The sequence below is a fragment of the Amphibalanus amphitrite genome, unplaced genomic scaffold, assembly GCF_019059575.1.
Source record: "Amphibalanus amphitrite isolate SeventyFive unplaced genomic scaffold, NRLGWU_Aamphi_draft 001456F_arrow, whole genome shotgun sequence".
Lineage (NCBI taxonomy): Eukaryota > Metazoa > Arthropoda > Thecostraca > Balanomorpha > Balanidae > Amphibalanus > Amphibalanus amphitrite.
The window spans coordinates 100579-122808 of record NW_024882949.1 but is presented as its reverse complement, the minus strand read 5'-3'; the positions used below and the strand labels follow the sequence as shown (position 1 = coordinate 122808).

At 52.1% G+C, this 22230-nt stretch overlaps 2 protein-coding genes, 1 long non-coding RNA gene and 1 other non-coding gene across 8 annotated transcripts; 1 reads left to right on the top strand and 3 right to left on the bottom strand.

Moving 5' to 3' along the window:
- Positions 1 to 25: 25 nt before the first annotated feature.
- On the bottom strand, positions 26 to 13495 carry LOC122373190 (helicase SKI2W-like). Its single transcript, XM_043351030.1, has 22 exons — positions 13439 to 13495; positions 13020 to 13104; positions 12505 to 12736; positions 11984 to 12246; positions 11487 to 11672; positions 11107 to 11219; positions 10612 to 10843; positions 9635 to 9751; positions 9310 to 9446; positions 8732 to 9074; positions 8028 to 8138; positions 6798 to 6909; positions 6293 to 6412; positions 5744 to 5903; positions 5386 to 5497; positions 4549 to 4656; positions 3101 to 3326; positions 2482 to 2720; positions 1772 to 1922; positions 1257 to 1435; positions 773 to 910; positions 26 to 379 (listed from the first exon to the last, which is right to left on the bottom strand). Exons 2-22 carry the CDS (start codon positions 13026 to 13028, stop codon positions 176 to 178), a joined length of 3492 nt encoding a protein of 1163 aa, XP_043206965.1. The 5' UTR covers positions 13029 to 13104; positions 13439 to 13495; the 3' UTR covers positions 26 to 175.
- On the bottom strand, positions 7392 to 7463 carry Trnac-gca. The gene has a single exon. It is a non-coding gene; the product is annotated as a tRNA-Cys (tRNA).
- Positions 13496 to 14276: 781 nt separating the features above from the next.
- Positions 14277 to 17400, top strand: LOC122373181 (UDP-GalNAc:beta-1,3-N-acetylgalactosaminyltransferase 2-like). Its single transcript, XM_043351015.1, has 7 exons — positions 14277 to 14524; positions 14688 to 14918; positions 15163 to 15597; positions 15853 to 16045; positions 16176 to 16298; positions 16532 to 16678; positions 17029 to 17400. Exons 1-7 carry the CDS (start codon positions 14440 to 14442, stop codon positions 17261 to 17263), a joined length of 1449 nt encoding a protein of 482 aa, XP_043206950.1. The 5' UTR covers positions 14277 to 14439; the 3' UTR covers positions 17264 to 17400.
- A 27-nt stretch (positions 17401 to 17427) lies between these two features.
- LOC122373180 lies at positions 17428 to 21120 on the bottom strand. 5 transcript variants are annotated; one of them, XR_006254995.1, is made up of 5 exons: positions 21099 to 21120; positions 20309 to 20468; positions 19953 to 20093; positions 18010 to 18125; positions 17428 to 17833 (listed from the first exon to the last, which is right to left on the bottom strand). It is a non-coding gene; the product is annotated as an uncharacterized LOC122373180 (long non-coding RNA). The 5 variants fall into 5 exon arrangements; XR_006254997.1 differs by having other exon boundaries at positions 21088 to 21116; XR_006254994.1 differs by lacking the exon at positions 21099 to 21120 and adding an exon at positions 20845 to 21036.
- Positions 21121 to 22230: the final 1110 nt, after the last annotated feature.

Genomic DNA, 22230 nt, shown 5'->3' with positions numbered 1-22230 from the left:
TAATGTGGCCAGCACGAGGTATACCAGAAACAACACATCACACAGATCGGTACGCATGATTAACCGTTAACCACAAACACAACACAGTATTATCGAGAAAACACAGCCAAAGCGGCGCTGGCAGTCTCGCCCACAGCAGCAGCTGGGATATTCCTAACCCCACCCCTGCCTCTTATCACGTCTGCGTGTAGAGGCTGGCCGCAAACACAATGTCCCTTTTGATGGAGGTGCTCGCCTCGCCGGCCTTCTCGTAGAGCGTGGGGTTTCCGATGGTTCTCGCTGCGTTTTTGACGTCACGGAGCGTCTCATCGAGCCTCTGGATGCAGCGCACGATGATTCCCTCCTGTACGTCCGTCAGCTGCATGATGGCGCTGAACGTCTACGGGGAGAACGAGCGTCAGGAAAGAGGGAGAGGTGAACCGCGAATACGCTGAGTATGGGAGCGTGGCGGCTTGCGCGGATAGATCGACAAGTTTTTCACACGTCTGTGACCGGCCATGGCTGACGCGATTGAGTGGCTGATTGATGCATGGAGCAAAAAATAGTTGATTTAATAGAATAAACAGAAAGATGCGGGCACCGAAAAAAAAACTTTGAGCTGTTTCATTCCACCAACTCAATCCAATGCAATGTCTCCTCTTGACGTCTCAAGCCGACGTCGAAGAGACATTCACGTAGGTACTCAGAACTCGTAGCCCGACATAATCGCACTCCCCGGGACCTGTCCCCTCTCCCCCCCCCCCCCGCCCATTAGGAAGTCTCTGCGACTTACCATGCCCCTGGACCACTCGTAGACGACCTCGACCAGGCCGAAGTTGAGCATCTCCTCGTGTTTTTCGGCGTCGTTCAGGCCACACTCGTGCTGACACGCGTCAATCTGAGCAGCGATCTCCGTCAGCTCCAGCTTTCCCTGCGAAATGGTGGCAGGATAGCGTTAGGAGCAACAAACGTTTAGACCTATGCCAAATGTTTCGATCACCATGTAGAAATGATCGTGATGGCTACACTCACTCTTGCATTGCAAACGTCCCAACCTAATAGAAACGTGAATTGAATAGGACAGTAGACTAGTCAAGGTATTGTTTGTTGGCTCACGCGACAATGAACGTTACAAATTCATATCGGAGCGATTGTTGTCGAACAACATAAATTGATACGGCCACCTAAATACAAAAAAAAAAACATCACTGCCAATAATCAAGCATGTCCACCACGATCCGTCCCACATTTCTTCATCAGCCGCCACGCACAAGTACCTTCTCCAGCACGGGCGTAAGGTTGGGCTCGCTGCAGCGTTTCTGTTCGAACACGAGCGCCGAGAGGAGGGCGGCGATCTCGGCCGGCTCTCGGCCCGTGAGCACGTCGTGGAACACGAGCTCGGTGACCAGCATCTCCCGGTAGCCCATCTGACAGCCCACGCGGCCTTTCAGCTTCACTGCGCAACGGGCGGGGGTCACGGAGGTCACTTCACTGCCAGAGGGCACTCAGTTAGTTCACTGGGAATTGGCCAGGGTTTGTTGAGCCCCTTCACTCTGAACGATCGAATATCACTGCAAATTACTAAAACAGAGTTAGGTCGAGAGGACGTGTATAAGACTGGGGCCACCGGCCATGAGACTTCAAGACTGATCGCTGCCGAAGCATTCCAATGATAAGAATCATTAGCACACTGACTAAATAAGTGATGCTTTTAGATTTTAATAAACACTTAAGTTATTTCCAGATCACAGTCCGAAAATATCCCAACTAAAAGCCGGCGGTGTTCACTAACCGACGTTGTCGCTGTCGACATAGCCGAGCCGTTTGAGGACGTCCACTCTGAGGCAGTACTCGGGCAGCAGGGAGAGGGACTCGTCCGACAGCTGGAACTTGATGTCGTTCAGCTGATCCAACAGCAGCCGGTGCCGGCACACCGCCTCCAACTGCGGGACGGGGACGGAGAGCAGAGTGAGGGTGGGTGCAGGGGACGAGCAGGTGACAGCGTAGTAAACGGGAACAGGCACGAGTCTACGAAGCTAGTGTTAAATTAATCGACAGTGAAGACCGTCTGCAGACTAGACAGTAGACAACTCGAGAAGCTTTTTAGGCGATGAAACTCAAACTCAACCAGCCCTTGAAGCCTTGCTCAAACTAACTAAATGCCCTGGTTCGGCCCAGCCCCGCAGAAATTGCTGTTGAGATGGCGATGCACCTATCATTGCACGTCATTGCAGGTCATTGTTTATTGTTCTTTTAATTGGCTCAACTCTCACCATAATCCGTTAAACCTGTCTGATCCCACCACCCTCTCACCTTATTCGCAGAAGGCCCGTCTTTTCGTACATACTCAGAGTCAGCTCTCACTGCATCGCTAAACCTGTCTGAGCTGACACCCTCTATTCCCTCACCGTGTCGCGGAAGCTCTGTCTGACCATACACTCCATATTCCCTCACCGTGTCGCGGAAGCTCTGTCTGACCATACACACCCCATATTCCCTCACCGTGTCGTGGAAGCTGGGACTGAGCAGACACTCCATCTCCAGTAGGCGCGCCCGGAGCCGCTCCAGACTGATCAGGTCGTCCGCCAGCTCCAGCTGGTTGTTGTGCAGCTGCCGCGCCGGGCCGCCGGCCGCCGCCACCAGCTCCCGGATGGCCAGCGCGCAGGACGGAGACGGCGGGTTGTCGGCGAACCGCGCCAGCTGCCGCTTCTTGACGTCATCCACCACCTTCACTGCCTCCACTGCAGGCGAAGAAAGGGACGGGGTGAGGTCACACTCACAACACCAGAGTTGGTCACTTTCTGATTGTTTCCGTGAGTACTGTCATCAGGCCAGGACGACAAGACAAGATCAAAGAATACAACCGAACTCTGAGGCTGCACTTAGTGCTTACATCGCTGAGCTTCGGCAGCTGTATTGGTATTTTTTCGGCACTAGTATTTTCATCCACGCGGTAGTCTATTTAAAAATGACGACATTTGCAACTGACACCTGTAAGGACATTAAGAACCCATGTACGACGCATTACCATATGTAGCCTTACACATCTTTCTCCGTTTATGCTACTCCCACCAACAGCTATCCTCTAAATCACCCTGAAATCACACATCACATTAGTTACCTTTGACGCCCCTGGCCATGATGAGGTCGACCTGCGCCCGCTGTATGGTGTGCAGGCCGTACGAGGCCGGCCCGCTCGGCTCGTACACCGCCTCGTTGACGGCCTGCCGCATCCTCCAGGCCAGTGGAGAGGTGCCCTCCGGCCGGACGTCGTCGTCACAGGCGAGCACGGTGAACTGGACGGTACCGGAGCCGCCGCCTAGAGAGCCAGAGCCGCCGCGGTGCACCTGAAAACGGCACGGGGTTGGAGACATGGCGTCAATCACTTCATCTTAGATCAAGGAAACATGGCCCAGGCGTCTCAGATCGAATTCATGGGGCGATTAGTACATTTGGACATGGCTTATTGGTTCGGAAGAGAAACAATGGCGGCGGAACAGAAAACATAACGTTCGTCAGTATAACCGAGGAGCGGGTGATATATGCATCTAGCTGAAGCTGTACGGATCTTGAACGAAAATAAATGAATAAATAGCAATATTTACAGGGGTGTGCGCTAGAATCCGGAAAAAAACTTAGGGAAAGAACTGAAGGGTTTATTTGGTATCGCAAGGCTTCACTTCAAAATTTTTACTTTTATAGCGAAGACTGATCCCTCCTCTGCACTATCGTTCGACTTAACCCCCTCCAGCTCCAATCTCAGCCTCCACAGGACGCCGGAACCTGCCGCAGGCGTTGGTGACCTGCTCCTGGGTTAAGTTGGTCACGGCCTGGATAATGGCGGTCCTCAGGGAGTCGAAAGTGTTGTGAGTACCTTTGTTGGACTCTCTCTCAAGGACGCCCCACAGCTAGTGGTCGACCGGACACGGAAGATCTTCTCGCAGAGAAAGAAGCGGATCCGGCCGGCAGCTCTGTGCTTCAAAGAAGTGATGAGCAGCTCACATCTCCGAGTTTCCTGGTCTTTATGACTTCTGAGAGCATCTGCCTCACCTCGAGAACGTAGCTCATGATATCGGAGATCCTCGTGAATCGCACGAAGAACTGTTGCCCTGCGCAGATTGAGCCTCGAGGTCACCTTCTGCATGGGCAGGCTCGGACCTTCTCCAATAATGGCCTCGGGCTGCTCCAAGAAGTCCTTATTCCGCTTCCGAACCTCGAATCGGCCCTGCTCCTTCCTCTTGGGAGTCAGAGACTCACTCATCGTCTCTTCAGACTCTTTGAGCAGCTTCGCAAAGTCGTACACGGTCAATTTCGGGAACTAAAATAAGTCCAAAATTTCCTTGGGCGCGCGGCCGCAACGGAGGGCCACAAAAATTGCGGTGCGGCGCTCTAACTCAGAGGACATTTCTACTTATTTTGTTTCCGATCGAAGGCGACTCAAGTCACAAACCTATGAGGAAAAGAAGAGTGATATATTTAAAAAAGTTTATATGATACACCAAGTTTAAGTTTTTCCGGATTCTAGTGCACACCCCTGTAGACGGGATGCGACTCGGTTCGTTTACTAACCTGCAGTATGACGCCGAGTCGCCGTGAGAGCCGCTCGGTGGAGAAGGTGACGATCTGACCGGCATTCTCCAGCGCCTTGACGCCCGCGTTCGACGCATACAGACGCTCCTGGGGGTGGACCGGGAACACACGTCAGGGCCGGGGAGGGTGCAATACACGGCGCCTTGACGCCGGCGTTGGACGCGTACAGACGCTCCTGGAGATGGACAGACGGGGAACACACGTCAGGCGAGCGAAATGTGCGCGGCGGAGCGGATAATACTATCACCTTACGTCTATTCGATACGAGGTAAGAGTTATGAGTCCAGGGCTGCGGAGTCGATGGATTTTCGGCGACTCCGACTCCGACTCCGATTCCGGCTTTCAAAAACCAGCTCCGACTCCGACTCCGACTCCGGGCAGAATTGTCGACTCCGACCGACTCCAACTCCCGACTCCGACTCCGCAGACCTAGCAGGGCTGCGGAGTCGACAGATTTTCGGTGACTCCGACTCCGACTCCGGCTCGGGTTTCTAAAATCGACTCCGACTCCGACTCCGACTCCGGTCACAACTGTCGACTCCGACCGACTCCGACTCCGACTCCGACTCCGACTCCGCAGCCCTGGTTATGACACGGCGATATATTAACGGGCAGGCTGGGTGATGCACGCACATTCCCGGGCGCTAGTTGAACTCTCACTCAGGAGCTCACTTACGGCGCAAGATTGGTTCGCCCCCTGACACAACGCGTCGATTATAGACCTGTTGGACGTCTTACCCTGACACTGTCCCTAATCTGCAGGTAGTTAGTCCCGACACAGCGTGACAACTCCCCACTGCAGACAATAATACTTACCCTGACGCTGTCTCTCATCTGCAGGTAGTCCCGGCACAGTGTGACAAAGTCCTCAATGTCCCGACACGACTTGTCAATGGCCGGCTTCTGCTTCTCCGACTGCTCCTGTAAACTGAGCATACATGTTTCCGTCAGGGGACTGCGCACGATACTAATGTATACAGCTAGGAGACGCCATATATGAAACATAACCTTTTCAAACGTCAAATCTAACTAAAAAGAAACCCGACAATGAAGTCGAGTTTCTTTGATAGGCCCAATTCTAAACTTGACGCAATATAGTGTCAGACCTATGTAATTGTTAGATCACAAGCCTAAGCATTCGCTGTGAGCCTTCCAAGAGCCTCCCTTGACCCACCTGGCCAGTCGCCTCTCGTTTTCGGCCCTGTTCTTCTGGGTGCCGGTCTCGGCGAAGCTGCTCTTCATGATGTCCTGGATGCGCAGCTGCTGGATGCGCAGCAGGTTCAGGATCATGCTGTATGTCAGGTGGAACTGCGACACCAGCTTCGTTGGACGGCCTGCGCAGAAAGACAGTATTAGCTGTCAGTACAGCAGTCAGTTAGAGCAACTGACAGCTGAGCAGACATTGATAGTGAAGTAACATACGTCAAACTCAAGCCCGAGATGAGGATATGAATGATTCATATAATGCTGATGATGATGATGGAAGGAGAGGGAGACGATGGGAAATCATATGTGCGTGACTTCGAGCTATTTTTGAAATACAAGCTATCGCTTCGACCAGAATTTACTTAGGACGGACCCATGACAAATCGCTATAATTTAATTAGTCACGTTCTATCAATCCGTCAATTTCCCACTTAAGTCCACAGTTTCAATAACACAACAACCCCTTGCACCTGGCACTAGGCCGTGTCTCCACCAGTAGCGTAAACGATCCACCTACCGAGCATCATGTTGTGCAGCTCGGACTCCTCGGGCACCTCGTGTTTACATAGCACGATCACCGTCCCGGTGGGGTCCAGGCCGCGCCGGCCCGCCCGACCCGCCATCTGGATATACTCGCCTGTGAACGCGACACAGAGCAGTCAGGTGACGGTGACATAACGCCGTGATATATGGCACAGTTTAGACACGGCATAAATTACTTACCGGCTGCGTCGGTCGGCTATGACATACCGTTTAGCAGACATAAGTTCAACAGCATTTGACTACTTATTGCTTTTTCTGCATGGACTAGTCTTATGGCCTATAAGTTTCAATGCTACAGAAAAGCGTACTAACAACACAGCGTATGTTTAATTCATCCTCTCGTTTCATTTAACTGTTAAGTATCGCGAGTCAAACTAAGGCAGCATTGATTAATTTTCCTAGACCCAGTCTCTCCTAATTCATCATCTCTCCCTCCACCCTACAACGTTCTCCCCTCCCCTCCCGTCCCGCGCACCCACCGGGCAGCAGTGTCCTGAAGCTCCTGCCGTCGTGTTTTCGTATCGAGTCAAACACCACCGTCCGCGCCGGCATGTTGACGCCCATGGCGAACGTCTCCGTGGCGAACAGCAGCTGCGGAAGAAGAAGACGTCAGTGTCGGTGGCGGGACGCCGGGTAATTAGACGGATACTGAGATACTGAAATATGACGACGGTTACTCAGTCAACAGTCATCACGAGCTGAAATAATACTGTCAACTGATACATGACCTAATGATTGTGTTATGATTGCAAACACGACCTATTACCGCAGAGGACACACATGATCGAGGTAGTGGTTGTCAGCCTGCAGACGTCAGTCAGCTCAGCCTTTCCGACGGAGCTAATGGGAACTGACTAAACTGCCCTGTCTTCACCATCCGGCGAGGCTTGTATGGCTGCTGAAAATCGTCACCACGGGATTTGTCTCCTCATCCCGCCGCTGAACGCAATCAATCACTATCAGACCGCAACTTGCTCAGCGACATCACAATCATCAAGGACATGACGTAGGATCGGTTTCGGCTTCGAACCCCACGCAGCAGCCCATAAAACCGGCGCCGGATCGCGGCAACCAGGGGGCACCCGGATTTGAACCGGGGACCTCTCGATCTGCAGTCGAATGCTCTACCACTGACCTATACCCCCTCAACAACGTCAAAAACGTAACCAGAGACGGCGACTGCAGTGAAACTCGATACCGAGCTGGTGACGTCACGTTTTGATGACGTCACTAATTCGCTGAGGTCACCGCCGCCCACGTCACCGTTAGCACAGCCGAGCCAGCCGGCCCGAGTCTGACAGCGGGCCTGTAATTTGTCACAGCTGTCACCGACGGCCGCCGGCCGAGCTGGCGTTCTGCCGGGGATTAGAGTACTACCGGTTTGCAGAGACATCTTCGGCATAATAAACATAGGCAGGTTGGCTAAAGAAACTATGGCAGCATTAAGCTAAACATCTCAAGTGATTTATATGAAAAGTGCACGGCTGATTTGTTTGAATCGTTTGAATTGGATCGCCTTTGCATTGCAGGGTCGTATGCGAATTGCGAATCAAGACGCACTCGTAGAAGCATCGTGACCTTCGAGCTTTCCACATCGGCAATAAATATATGCCACTAAGTTAGTGTTATGCACTAACCAGCTTCTCCACCCACCAGCCCCATAAGCCGTCCACCCTCTCCCCGCCTCCCGTCGTTGTCCCTCTCCTCACCTTGACCAGTCCTCGCTGGAAGAGCATCTCGATGACCTCCTTCAGGATGGGCAGGATGCCGCTGTGGTGGACACCCACGCCGCGGGTCAGCAGCTCCGCCATCTGGGTCACCTGCGGGGGGCGGCGGGGAGCGGGCATTGGTTACGGGGTGGGTTAGGAAGCAGCAATGCGAGTCTGACTCCTTCCTTTATAGCTACATCTCGTCATAGGTGGAGAATTGTGACCAGCTGGGGGTGCTCGGGCGCGGCAAATCCGCCGCCGCCTAGCGGTGACCTTGACCCGCGCCGCCCGGCCGCGGCTCCAAAGCCAAGCCGGCGTGGCCGGCGTGGAATTGGGAGAGCTCGAGCACCCCCAGTCCAGCACAATTCTCCACCCGTGCATCTCGTAGAACTGGAAATGGAAGCAATGATAAACTGTTTGCCTTAAACGTGACAATGCCAATTCAGAATGATATGGTCCGCATGAACGAGGGTTGTGATTGTCCAAACCGTTCTAAAAACAATCACCCCGATCGATGTATAAAAGGGTCGCGTGCATAACTAAACAACTGCAAGAGGGTAACATCTGCAGTGACTGCAAAAAGAATTATCTGCAAAAAGAAGCCTTGCAGGTATGTACTGGTACACAGGCAATCAAACAATGATTGGCCTTCCTCGACCAGACTCATGTCCCCACCCTGACTGAACCGCCGTCCCGTCTCTCACCTGCGGCAGTTTCTGGTCGGCAGCCGCCAGCCGCTGGGCGCACCGGCTGAAGAACATCCTGATCTCGCCCTTCTCGCGCTCCGAGGTCAGCTGCAGAGAGGTCAGCGAGGCGGCGTTGGCGTCGCAGCGCGCCCGGGAGAAGGTGAACGCCACGACGGGCAGGAGATCGGCGCGCCGCAGGTGGTCCACCAGGCCCACCCAGGTGTTCCGCTCCTGCTGGGGGGTGACGCCGGAGCCGCCGCCGTGGCCGCCCCGCCCGCCGCCGCGGCCGCCCCGGCCCGCGCCGCCGCCGCCGCCCGACTTGGAGGAGGCCTTGGCCTTGGCGTCCACTGCCTTGATGTAGCTGGAAACGTGAGGGATTAGTAATTAGGTCGTTAGCATTATTTGTACATCCTTCAGACACTTTGTAGAATTGCGATGCCTACCGTGCTATAAAAATATGCTCATGTGATAAGAATAATGGTAATGGTTTGGTGATGCTGAACCTGACTGAAAAGGGTCGGCCGCATAGCGGCCATATTTCACGCATCCGACCGCCAGCGTCTCAGTAACCATCTCACAGAGCCTGCCCGCCTCACCCGGGCCGGGAGAACTGTCCCCGCGAGTCGAGCACCAGGAAGCGGTCGTCTCGCGACTTGCCGCCCTGCCCCGTGTACAGGAAGTGTTCCAGCGGCACCGGACGCTTCAGCGTGCTGATAACGCGCACCTTCCGCTTCTGCAGAAACGGGAGCGGGAGTGGGGTGTCAACAAAGCTGATACACTTTTGCATCATTTTCTAAATGCCACCGAGTAAGAAAAACATTTCAAAAATCGATCACGCTAGGGCGTCTGGCCCTATCATTACAAAGAGATCGGCACAACAGGCAACTAAGACATATGCGATGAATGCAACTTTTTACTTACCTTGATGGACCCAATCCAGTCGGCGAACTCTAGTGTGTTGGGGACGGTGGCCGAGAGCAGGACGATACCAACCGTCTCCGGGAGCAGGATCAGCGACTCCTCCCATACCACACCGCGCTGAAAACAATAACAAACACAGGACGAATAATTACCGACCGTCTCCGGGAGCAGGATCAGCGACTCCTCCCATACCACACCGCGCTGCAGGGAGAGAGAGAAGCACGGAACGAGTGATTACCGACCGTCTTCGGGAGCAGGATCAGCGACTCCTCCCACACCACACCGCGCTGGAGGCAGAGAGACAAACACAGAACGAGTGGTTACCGACCGTCTCCGGGAGCAGGATCGGCGACTCCTCCCACACAACGCCGCGCTGGAGAGACAATAACACGGGACCGAGTGATTAACGACCGTCTCCGGGAGCAGGATCAGAGACTCCTCCCACACAACGCCGCGCTAGAGGCAGAGAGAGATAAACAAAAACACGGAACGAGTGATTACCGACCGTCTCCGGGAGCAGGATCAGAGACTCCTCCCACACCACACCACGCTGGAGGCAGAGAGACAAACACAGAACGAGTGATTACCGACCGTCTCCGGGAGCAGGATCAGAGACTCCTCCCACACCACACCACGCTGGAGGCAGAGAGACAAACACAGAACGAGTGATTACCGACCGTCTCCGGGAGCAGGATCAGCGACTCCTCCGATACAACACCGCGCTGGAGGGTCCGAATAAGCACGGTCAGATTGTTTGATGGTGTACGTTTTACGTAAAAAATGGCGGGAAATTAGCATGGAATTCGTAAGTACACTACATTTGAATAAAGCAATTCTTCCGACTTTTATGTGTTAGGATAATGTTTAAGGTCAAAATATCTGCATTTAATGCATGATTATCATGTGTGATACATCGCACCTGAGTCCCGACCTCCACACTTCCATAGCTGCGCCTAGTCTGACCACCGAGCGCCTACCTCCGGGTCGTTGATGTAGTGCACCTCGTCGAAGATGACCCACTCGAGGTCACGGATCAGGTCGCTGCCGTTATACAACATCGAGCGGAGGATCTCAGTGGTGCAGATCAGGCAGGAGGCCTCCTTGTTGATCTGAATGTCGCCCGTTAGGAGGCCCACGTCAGTGAAGCTGTTCTTGAAGTCGCGGAACTTCTGGTTCGATAGCGCCTTGATGGGAGATGTGTAAACGGCTCTGGAAAGGGAAATAATACACATTTCAAACTTACCGACAAATTATACGAACTCGATTAGTGAATGTGGCGCTAATCATTCAACGCCTTTTATAAATACGGTAACAATCATACACTGTGCAGTGTGCATGTCTATTCCAAGATGCACATGAAGAGTAAATGTACATCACTTATAGCATCCAAGCTTTGAAGTCGACGACACCAACCGATTCCCATCCACCAGCTGGCGACCGTCCCGACAGCGTCCCCTCTCCCGTCCACTCACTTTGTGCCGTTCCTCTGTGAGAGGGCAATGGCGTACTCTGCCACCGCCGTCTTTCCAGCGGACGTGTGCGCGGCAACAAATACACTCTCGCCACGCTCCATGTGTAGAATGGCCTGTGTAGGGGCAGACAGTGGATGGGTTACATTGGACCGTGCGACTGAACTTTGTAGCCTAGACACTAATTAATTATGTGGACATCATCCATACCTTTCTGCAACCTTTAGCGTAAATGTACATACGCAACCTTATCGCACCATCTTATCATCTCGCATCCTGTCTTATCTTAGCACATCACTTGTTTCTATCGCGTATCATTCTCCGTTCCTGTCATTCGCTACTGATAGGTTTATTTACCCCCGTTCCATCCCTTGGCTACTGACCAGTTTCTGGAAGGTGTCCAGCTCGTAGGGGTAGCGGTGCGCCATGTTGGGCACCTGCCGGTGGAAGTCCTCCACAGGACGGCTGATGTCCACCTCCTCTGCCCACTGAGAGGAGCGCAGCGCGCGGCCCGAGCGGGCGCGGGCGTCCGACGCGGCGGCCGTGGAGAGCACCAGCGCCGGCTCCGGCTGGGAGAGGGAGGGGGAGTTAGAGTGGATACACACCAGAAGCGGGTTCATTAGAAGAACGGTCACGACGCATCGACACTCCCTGAAGAGCCAGCTGACTAAAAACTGAAAGCAGAAAAAAATATCGTGACAACGCCATAAAAGTGGAAGCTGAACACCATACTTTCGATTTATGATCCGGGTTCATCTAAGCAACTCAGCATATAGTTCTAGCAATGTACTCTAACGGTAACTTCCCCAACTTTCCTTCCCCGTACCTCCATGACCCTTTCCCCAACAACACCTGTCCCCTCCTCTCCTCGGCCGGTCACCTTGAGCGCGGCCTCCAGCTCTGCGGCCTGCTGCTCCCCGTCCGCCCGGTCCGCCGCCGCCGCCGCCTCCCGGTCCCACTCTGCCGTCTCTGCCACCGGCTGCTCCCCCTCCGGGCGCTGCCAGACCCAGTCGTAGCCGAGCTCCGCCGGCTCCGGCTCCGGCCCGGAGGAGACCGGAGCGGCGGCCGGGGCGGAGTCGAGCTGGTCGGTCAGCGAGGGCAAAGAGAGGCCCTCAGAGAGACCCGGCGCCGTGGTCAGGTACTCTGCAGGGAACGGAGGGAAACGAGTCAGAGTCGGACTGAAAAGTTACGGTTTAACTATGATGGTTCGTGCGCGGTTGAGCATGCCTCTGAGCCCGTCACTCGCTCTGCTGTAACTGTGTGGGATAGATTATCTGGAAAATACACTTAAGCTTTGGTGTCCCCTGCATTTCCCGACTCCCAAAGACCCACCGTCGGGCAGGAGGGTATCCAGCTCGGATGGCCCTACCTCCCCTCCCCTCCCCTCTCCCCGAGACCCACCGTCGGGCAGGAGGGTATCCAGCTCGGCCACGGCCGGCGGTGGCGGCGGCGCCTCCAGGCTGCCTCCCGGCCAGAACGGGAAGTTGGCCACGTCCCCGCGCACGTCCTGCTCCGGCGGGCCGGGCGCCCGGCGGAACGAGAACGAGTTGTGCGCGGTCCGGCCCAGCTCGGCGGCGTCGATCGGTACCTCGGAGAAGGTCAGCACACGACCTGTGGTCGGGTCACGGTCCACCTGTGGGGTGACGGGTCACAGGTCAGGAAAAAGAGAGGTCAGGGTCATTAGTTAGGGTCATAAGAAAGGGACAGACCACTGCTCTTTCAGAATATCACAGATGACAGGAGCCTTAAAAGCTTAGGAAAAATTGTTCTTTTTTTTGTCTGGGTCTCAAGATGACACAGCAAAGGTCAGCCATTCAGGAAACACTTTGGGCAAGATAAAACCCACATAAGGCCAACGATTGGCTTGACAGCTGGGGAAGACCAGCAGACGATTGACCTTCCAGTGTGTGTATTACCTGCAGCATAGTGGCCACTGGACTGCGCTCGGTGGCCAGCAAGTCTGCATAGTTGACCGCCGGAGCCACATACTCCTGGCAGTACCTGTGAATAGAATATGGCAGGGAGCCAGAGAGGGGCTGTGACATTAGATGCAAAGCAACTGGAGGGTCATATGTTTGTCATGTTCTTTGCATTATAGACCTGATTATAAGCAATTTGTCTTGGTTAAAAATGTATTTTAGTTTGCAAGTACTACAAATTTGTTTTTACTTCATGGAAAGTGGAAACAATCCTACTTATGACAGAAGTATGGCAATATAATAAAACTGGGCAAGAAGCAATAAATCAAAATCTAAACCAGAACCAGATAACTCAAAATGTATTTATATTTGTGCATCGAAAAAATGCTGAAAAAAGCCCCAAGGGCATATATTACCTGAAGTCATGGATAGGAAGGCCATCCGGACTGGTGAGAAACTGTTCCGTCCTCTCCTCCAGTGGCACCACCGAGGGAGGACGAACAGAGCCCATCTGTAACAAATTGAGACCAACAATGTTACAGGTTCAGGTATATACACTGAATAATCATCAGACAAGTGATAAGATGCTAAAAAAGGGTTCAGTCAGAAACTCCAGACTGCAAAATATGGAAAATTCAAGTTGAAATGCCTGCACTGCGACTGCACTCGTTACAAGTCACTGGCAGTTCAGTTGAGTTCCGAGAGCAGATGAAACAAAAAAAATTGTTGTACTGGAAGGGTTGTAAGATGATGAAAATAATACAAATATCAGCATCAAAGGCGGGGTCTTACAATGGAATTAATAAATATAACCGGTTTTGCAACAAAACGTGACTTCGATCGTTATCAAGCAAACGATAAAAACATGGCAAGCATTTGCATGAGCTAAGATAATTTGGCAGCAGTTGAAGATATGACGTAAGTGCGTCGCAATCAAAATCATGAAATTCAAGTCGAATAAACAATTCTGGGTTCCAAAAAATTGTCAAAAAGGATTTCTATATTTTTTTGCACATTAGTAGTCTACTTAAAATTCATTTTAGCGCAGAGAAATACCAAAAAGTAAATAGCTCTCTTCGTGACGTCATCTTGAATACTCCTCGAGTGTGCCATATTTGAAGCTGAATATTTGCCGCAGAAATGACGCAGTAATGACAAATGTGGTGCGATCATAACAGCTGATGAAAGTCAACAGAACGGGGCCATCAGCACTCACGTGGTACCGCCCACTTCCTGTTGTGCTGTGATGTAGCTCGCCTGTCGCAAGATAAGGTCCGATTACCGATACCGTCATAAATTCGTCGTGCTGCTTTGGTACCCGCCCGGCAACAAGAGAAATGTCTAAATTCAAAGTATAGCGACCGAGCGGTGCACATGCCGTTGAAACTGAAACAGTTTCAGGGGACAGGGAATAAAAATGCTTTCGAAGAAACTGGGAATTACTTGTGTGATTGCTACCGTTTCAGCTGTATTCGCGTCATACTTCTTTCAGTATTCCCAAGGTAACTGTACCATAATGTCTTGTTGTTATTGAATAAACATATAATGATTCTGGATATGCTACTTCTGATTTTTTGCTGAATTGATGTTTCCCACCCACTACTGATCTGAAGACTATGCCCTCCAATGTTCCCGCCCTTCACCCCCCCCCCCCCCCCTCCACAGATGACCCCGCTGACCCCCACAACACTGCCCCCGGAGGGCGGCTGGTCGTCGGCGTACTCTCCGGCCGTCGGCGGCGACAGCAGCGCGACGCCATCAGAGACACCTGGTGGCCGCAGCTGGAAGCTGCCGGGGCCCGCGGGGTGTTCGTCGTGGGAGGCTCGGACTGTCCACTTGTCGACCGCTGCCTGCTGGACCGGTACTCTTGCGAGCCGTGGAGACCGCCTCGCAATGGTGGGTGTCGCCTATCAGTGTTGTTTACGAGCTGAATGTTCCACCACCTGCCGTATTATCACAGTTCGTAGATGATGAGTGATGACTTCGTGAATCGTGAAACAGCCGCTTGCATGGGCTCATGCGTCTGCTGGCGCCTGGCGTGTGGGAGCTTCTTGTCTGGTTTCCCCGAGCTGCTCCGTGTGCGTATGTTTGTGATGCTCCATCTAGCTCATCAGTCATCACGCATCTGTCTCTTCCGCAGCGGTGGGCAGTCAGCAGCAGCTCCGTCTGACCCCCGGCCCTGTGCCACGGCCGGCTGCCGTCGGGATCGCCTTCACAGTGCTCCGCGGCGTGGTGGCCCGCGCCGTGACGTCACCGCTGCACTCCGGTGACGTCACTCTGGAGACGGCCGACGGTGAGCCGGCGGCCGCCGCGGCGGTCGGCCGGTCGCCAGTGACGTCAGAGGCGGCCTCCAGTGACGTCAAGACCGCGCTGTCGCCGCTGCTGGTTCTGCCGGCTGGGTTCATGGGCCGGCTGAGAGTGGTGTCTGGGCCCGGTGTGATGGAGTGTCGGCAGACAGAGGTGCCGGAGCCGACCGAGCTGAGGGTGACGGCGCTGATCACAGAGGACGGACGGCACGTGCGGCCAGGACTGGAGCCGCTCTGCTGGCCCGTGGCGCTCGTCTACACCGTGCACGGTACGCCGGCCCGGGGAAGGCTACGAGCGTCACTTCCACTCTGAAACCCATTCAGACAGCGATAGCTTAGTGAGCAGTGACTACTTACGATCAGTGCCCATGTGGCCATGTTTCATCTCTCATGGCTGTAACCTCGAATAGGTCGCCTGCTCGAATTTTGAACACGCCACATTCACTCAATGTCTTAACATTTCAGTATCTCAATATCCCCATGTCAACCCACCGCTAACCCGACTGTACCTATCTGCCCCTCAGATGAACCCTCCGCTGCCGACCCCTCGCCGGCGCCCTCGGATCCCCTCGATGACCCGACGTGTCGCCGGACGGACGGGGACGCCGTGACCCGGTCACTGTCTGAGGAGGCCGCGCGGCACGGCGACCTGCTCCTGGTGCCGGGCCCGGATGTCTATCGAAGGCTGCCAGATAAACTCATCAGCTTCCTCACTTGGTAAGAACACACCGCGGTGGGTGGGGATGAGAGGAACTCCAAGCTCAGGTGAGTGTTGGAAAAGACGACGCGGGCGTTATCAGTTAGTATTATGATTGAACCTATAATCATTACTTGGTGGCGTTTTCAGGGCCGCTGAGACGCCGGCGCAGTGGGTCATCAAATGTGACGACGATGTGCTGCTGGATATACCGCGGATACTGGAGAACGTACCCCCTCACACGGACGAAGGGCTCTGGTGGGGTCAGTTCAGGTCAGTGAGCTGCGCCCATGGTATGCATCGCCGATTTTATAGCAAGGAAATACTCAAGGACATGTCTGACCACAGAGTTACCCCAGGTCATGTCAGGCACAAAATATGACCACACACCCTTTTCCCCGTCTCATTAGACCTCTCCGTACGTCATTAGGTATAGTACGAGTATAGTTGCTGCATCCCTACCCGGTACCCCCTCTCATCACGTACCCCGGTACTCGTCCGTTCAGGTACAACTGGCCGGCGGACCGGTACGGCAAGTGGGCCGAGCTGGAGTACCAGGCCGCCGTGTACCCGCCGTTCGCCTGCGGTACGGCCAGCCTCCTCTCCGCAGATGTGGTCCGGTGGCTGGCGCGGAACCGAGCAGAGCTCACCAGGTCAGCGACGTGGGGAGGGGTGGATGGGGAAATTACAGCGGTGACCGCTGGGGGTGGGCATGTGCAGTGTGCACGCGCCTGGGAAGCCGAGGTATAGGAAAGAGATGAATGAATTATAAGTAAATGCATAGTAAATGCATTATTACGTTTGGCCCGACCCTTGTCACTCCGTGTCTGAAAATAACATTGAAAAATAAAAACAAAATAACTCGAATAAATGCGAAGAGTTGTCTCTGCATATAACCCGTCTGACCTGACGTCCTGCGCCGCACGCATCGGCAGATTCAATTACGGTCGTGCCACTGGGTGTAACCCGACTCCGATCTGACCTGTCTTCCCCCTATGTGCAGGTTCCAGGGCGAGGACGTGTCACTGGGCATCTGGCTGGCCGGTCACCGCGTGCGGCGCCTCTCCGACCCCGGCTGGGCCTGCGGTGACGCAGAGCGGGCCGCCTACAGTCGCGGGCAGCTCGGTCCGGCGCGACTGCGGCGAGTGTGGCGCTGTCTGCGCCGTAACAGCCGACTGGAGCTCTGTGGGGAGGAGGGAGAGGAGCGGATGATAGAGGGGAGAGAGGAGCACGGATGAGGGAGGAAGAAAGCAGCGAGAGAGATGGTCTAGAAGCATGAGGCATCAATCTCCCCATGGCTGTGTTAGGTATGGCATTTTTACTCCACCCATTTTGACGATACGGCTTGCTTTGCGACTTGCGAGTAGTACCAATGTGATATCATATTTAAATAGACCAATGCTAACATTGAAAATGTTTATTTTGGGGGCGGACTTATTATCAAGGGAATTATCATCGGGTATCGCTAATGCCTTGCGCGATAAACGCGCAGAATAAGCCATGTAATACGGGTACACTCTATTCCAAAACAGCAAATCGCAACAATCGTTCACACAATGCAACGCAGCTCACACGTTCAAAAACACCGTATCTATCCCCAGCAAGGTAACGGCATCAAGTGGGTCATAATCACTGGTTTCGGTTCCACTCATTCGGTTACCGTTCTCCACACGAGTTCGATTGCACTAGGGGGTTGGTCGCGGCGCTGGTCACTTGTCCTTGACCCCGGCCGACCGTTTCATGGCCTCCATAACCAGCTTGTTGTGGCTGGGGTCGGACGAGGCCGGGTTCTGGCCGCCCGGTAATTTCTGCCGACAAACACACCGTAAGAAAACGCTCGAAATCAACTACCAAAGCAGCGATGGTTCCGAAACAAAGGCACAGGGCGAGCACGGTAATACGGTAGGTACCAACCGAAATTCGTTGGTATGGTAAGCAGGTACGGGCAAATCAATGAAATCCGTGTCGAGTGTGGCGCTCTTACCTTTCTGATCTCGTCGTCACTAGGTGTGACCACCTGCATCAACATGTAGCCCATGCCGGACCAGAACACCAGGTGGGTCAGACCCTTTATCAGCGCGGCAGACATCGTGGTAAGATCTGTGAAACGGCAGGTAACATACAGTAAAAAAAAATCGCCACTTCGTACCCACGAGCAATATTCGACTTTTAATGGCGCTAGTAATTCTACGATGCTGGTGGAAGTTTACCGGCACACGCGAATAAAGTTTGAGCACTGCGGATGTGTAATTAGAATCGTGCTGTGGTTAGCAAATATGATATTTTTCAATTATTTCGCCGACTGAATAAACACTAATCAATGCGAATCTCAGCGATTTTGGCGTTGCAGCTCCACGGCCCGGCCGCTCTGCTTGGGCGGGGCCCTGTGATTTTGGGGAGCCCCCACTTTAGAGGTCATCAGCAAGCTAGGGACAGCCTGATGATTCTGCATCTAAATTACCGTATCGCATGTAGGTAGCGACACCGGCATACTAGCATCGAACATTTCTTTCCGACTTAGTGCTAAAAACTTTGAATTTAGGGCAGGAAGAAAAGTCCTTAGCATTACGTAAGAGCATGCGCTCATACAACCAGCAGTAACGCACTATGTACATAATCCAGCATCACATAACGATTTCCGACGGAACGTGATGTGGTATGAATAGACTACTGTTAACGCCAGACCCCTTGAGACCCTAATTTTTCGCGATTACTTTTAAATGCGTGAAGGAATTTCAACCAAGCTCAGGACATGGCCGTTTCAAGACAGGCCGAAACTTTTACAATTTAGATATTTTATCGCCATTTCAATATTTCAGGCACTTGTCATTGACTCGTAATGTTAACTGTTTTTCCATCCTGGATAGAGGCTTTCTACGTCATATGACATTAGGCTCCGCCCACGACTGCGGCATTGACCCGTGCCCATCAGCGACCTCTGTACAAACGACACCCCTGCCATCTGTGAAGGACTATGAATTTCGCTGACGCTTCACGTGCTATGAGTCAATTGCAGCAGACGGTCAAGTAAATGTTAGGCTCTTGTTGACTCTTGTATATAGGACCAAGAGGACCATCACTCCTCAACCTACTACTCAGTCATGCTTCGAACAAACGTTAACGATTCCTAACAAATACGATTTTCGATGTAGGGTATCTGTTTGAAATACGAGCGAGCCGTATGATGTGAAGCTCAGGCAATTAACTTATTATTGCGTTGTTCGATAGTTGCATAGCGATGTACAAATCGGCAGCTACTTGGTGACATCCGTCTCCGACATCCCATTATCGCATTATCTGCAACGCCATAGGCTTTAAATACAGGTGAATATTTCCTAACCTTATGTCAGTTATATGCCATCTGCCCGTCATTTGCAGCTTATATAAAAAAAAATATATCAGCGAACATGAGTGGTGGATGCGCATTGAGTGGTGGATGCTCAATGCGCATTGTAGAAGCAATGCGCAATGAGCATTTATGACTCCTTAGTCATCATGTCGCTCTCTGGGCACTGTCAGCCAAGACGCTACGCACAATTCCGCCGGCTTTCGGCACCGCTCGCCCGTCGCCCGTCCCCGCTCCCCGCCACAGCGAGAGTGACCGCGCGCCGGCCCGAAACCGCCGCAGGCCAAGACCACAGAGGCGGGGCTTAGCTGTGACGTCATAACGTATCACAGACTGACTGGTGATAGCCTCTACACACCGGATGAAAATCTTGCTCGAAATTTAACATTACGAGTCAATGACAAGTGCCTGAAATATTGAAATGGCGATAAAATATCTAAATTGTAAAAGTTTCGGCCTGTCTTGAAACGGCCATGTCCTGAGCTTGGTTGAAATTCCTTCTCGCATATAAAAGTAATCGCGAAAAATTAGGGTCTCAAGGGGTCTGGCGTTAACAGTAGATCATCCAGCTTAATCCATACCAATTCGTCACTGGGTGCGTCCCCGCCAGGCCTGGATGTCCCGCAGTTCGATCTGCCTGTACTCCTCGCCCAGTTGGCCACAGAACGTGTAGTAAGCGTCCAACACCGTCGGCCAGTTGTTTCTCAGGTAGAAACGGAACTCTGAAAATGTAGGTAGCATTTGCCATTAATATTCGCATTCATTGCATAACTGAAAATAGCATACCTATGTTTAGGAACAATCTCAAATGCTGAAAACAGCTATCCTGATAAGTGTAACTAGACAGAACACTGAAGCAACTGTCATAAGCCTCTATGAAAGCTTCCTTTTGAAAGAAAAAAATGAACAAAAATAATCAAATAAGAACATGCATTACCTTGGTCTCTGTTGGTTTTTCTGAAAGCCCAATATCCTGCTGCACAGCACCCGACTTCCACAGCAATAATGACTCCAGCCGCCTTCCGCAGTCGTGACATTAACAGACTCACTCCGCTTAACGGTCTTCTCACCCGCATCTTGACATGATGAACTAGTGTCTGTAAATAGCATATGAAGTGTTAAGATGAGATCAAGATTGTGGGTTAGTACTGAGAACTCAAACGCCTCAAACGCCCGCTCGCTGACCAGGGCGGTTCATCGTGTGGCTTCGCATGATGAACCTCCGCCAAGTCTGGCTCAACTCACCAGAGCCAGGCTTGGCGGTCCAACACCATACCAACTCTGGAGTGCTACAGGAAAGACTAGCTAATCGGTAGGTCAAGGTATACAACCATGTTGACCCAAACCCCTGTTCCGATGTGGATGGTGTTCTGCTTAGACCGGCAGAAATCAGGGTTTATATAGCCTTGATCTGGCTGCTGGCATGTCAGAGTTGCCAGGGCAAAACAGACTTGAAACTGCATCAAAACAGACCTTTGAACTGGAATGGCTGTTATGCAGCTTGAGCTGAGACCTAGCACAATTCAAATTCTGCCGTGAAAACACAAAAACGATTACGCTCGGAGGCTCGAGTCTCGAGTGACCCCCACCCCGGCCTGCCGCCTGGCGCAATGACCTCTGATTCTGAATGTCTCTAGCAAGGGCTCTAGCCTGCCCTTCTTCCTATCTGCCATGGCTTGTAGTTTTATGAATAAGACACGAATTATGTAAAAATACACGCTATCAACTCGCACGTCCTAGGTTTACATTTGGGGTTTACATCACGTTTACATAATCGTGACATACCCCGCGTTCGATGTCTCTCGGACGACGAAGATTTTACGTCATCCGGCCAACCACATTCAAGGTCAGCGGGGGCTCGGCTACGGTTGTGGAACGTGATTGGCCGGACGGCGTAGAATCTTCGCCGTCCGAGAGACATCGAACGCGGGGATAATCTATCAAGGATCTCGAAACAGATACGCCATAATTGACGCTTTTTTGCACAGAAGGAAACTGGAAACGCGGCTACTGAAGCAAAGTATGACGTATAAAGTTCTTGACTGAGACAATATGTTTGAAATTAAGGATACAATATGATAATTATAATATTTTTATTCAAAATTTATTTATTTTTATTACCAAAATAAAAGATTTTAACAGAAAATTGAACTAAAAAGCAAATCAATGAAAAATTACGTCATCAGCTTTAATGGCTTCATCAGAGAAAAGGGGACCTCAAAAGTCAATCCTTGCTGGCTTTGTAATCGTATTTGTTTTATGGGTTTAGTCGGTTTAGTTTGTTTGTAATTTTTGTCTGTACGTTGTGATGTCTTGTTAGAGATAGGACAGATCCAAAATTTGCTTCTTTTGACCGCAGAAAAGCCTGCGGGTTGTTTATAAGTATATTGGTTATACCTACCGAAAACGTGTATGCGATTGCGGTCTCAAAAGCGACGTCTCAAGCTTAAACTTAAGCTTTAAATTTTGTGATATTCATTATGAGCAAGGCTATTATGAGGAGCATGTTGTAATTCAAAGCTCTGTAACTTTTGGGATATGGTATGGTGGGCCCAGCCTAGATTTTGTGCGCCTTGTTATCAGAACATTATCTATATCCATTGACCAAGTTTGGTGAGGCCCAACCTATATCAGTAGGCGGAACTATGGTCATGAGTACCCAAATATAGGAACGTTCCCATTTTTGGGAACGGAGTTCCCAAATATGGGAACGGGCGTTCCCATTTATGAGAACGGAAGGCAATTTTTCGGCCGTTCGCCCACTAAAACTCAAAAGTGCATCACGTCTCAAAAAAGTGCACGCTGATTTAAGTATCTACTAAATCTCCATAAAGTTATCTTTAATCTGACCGTGGAACA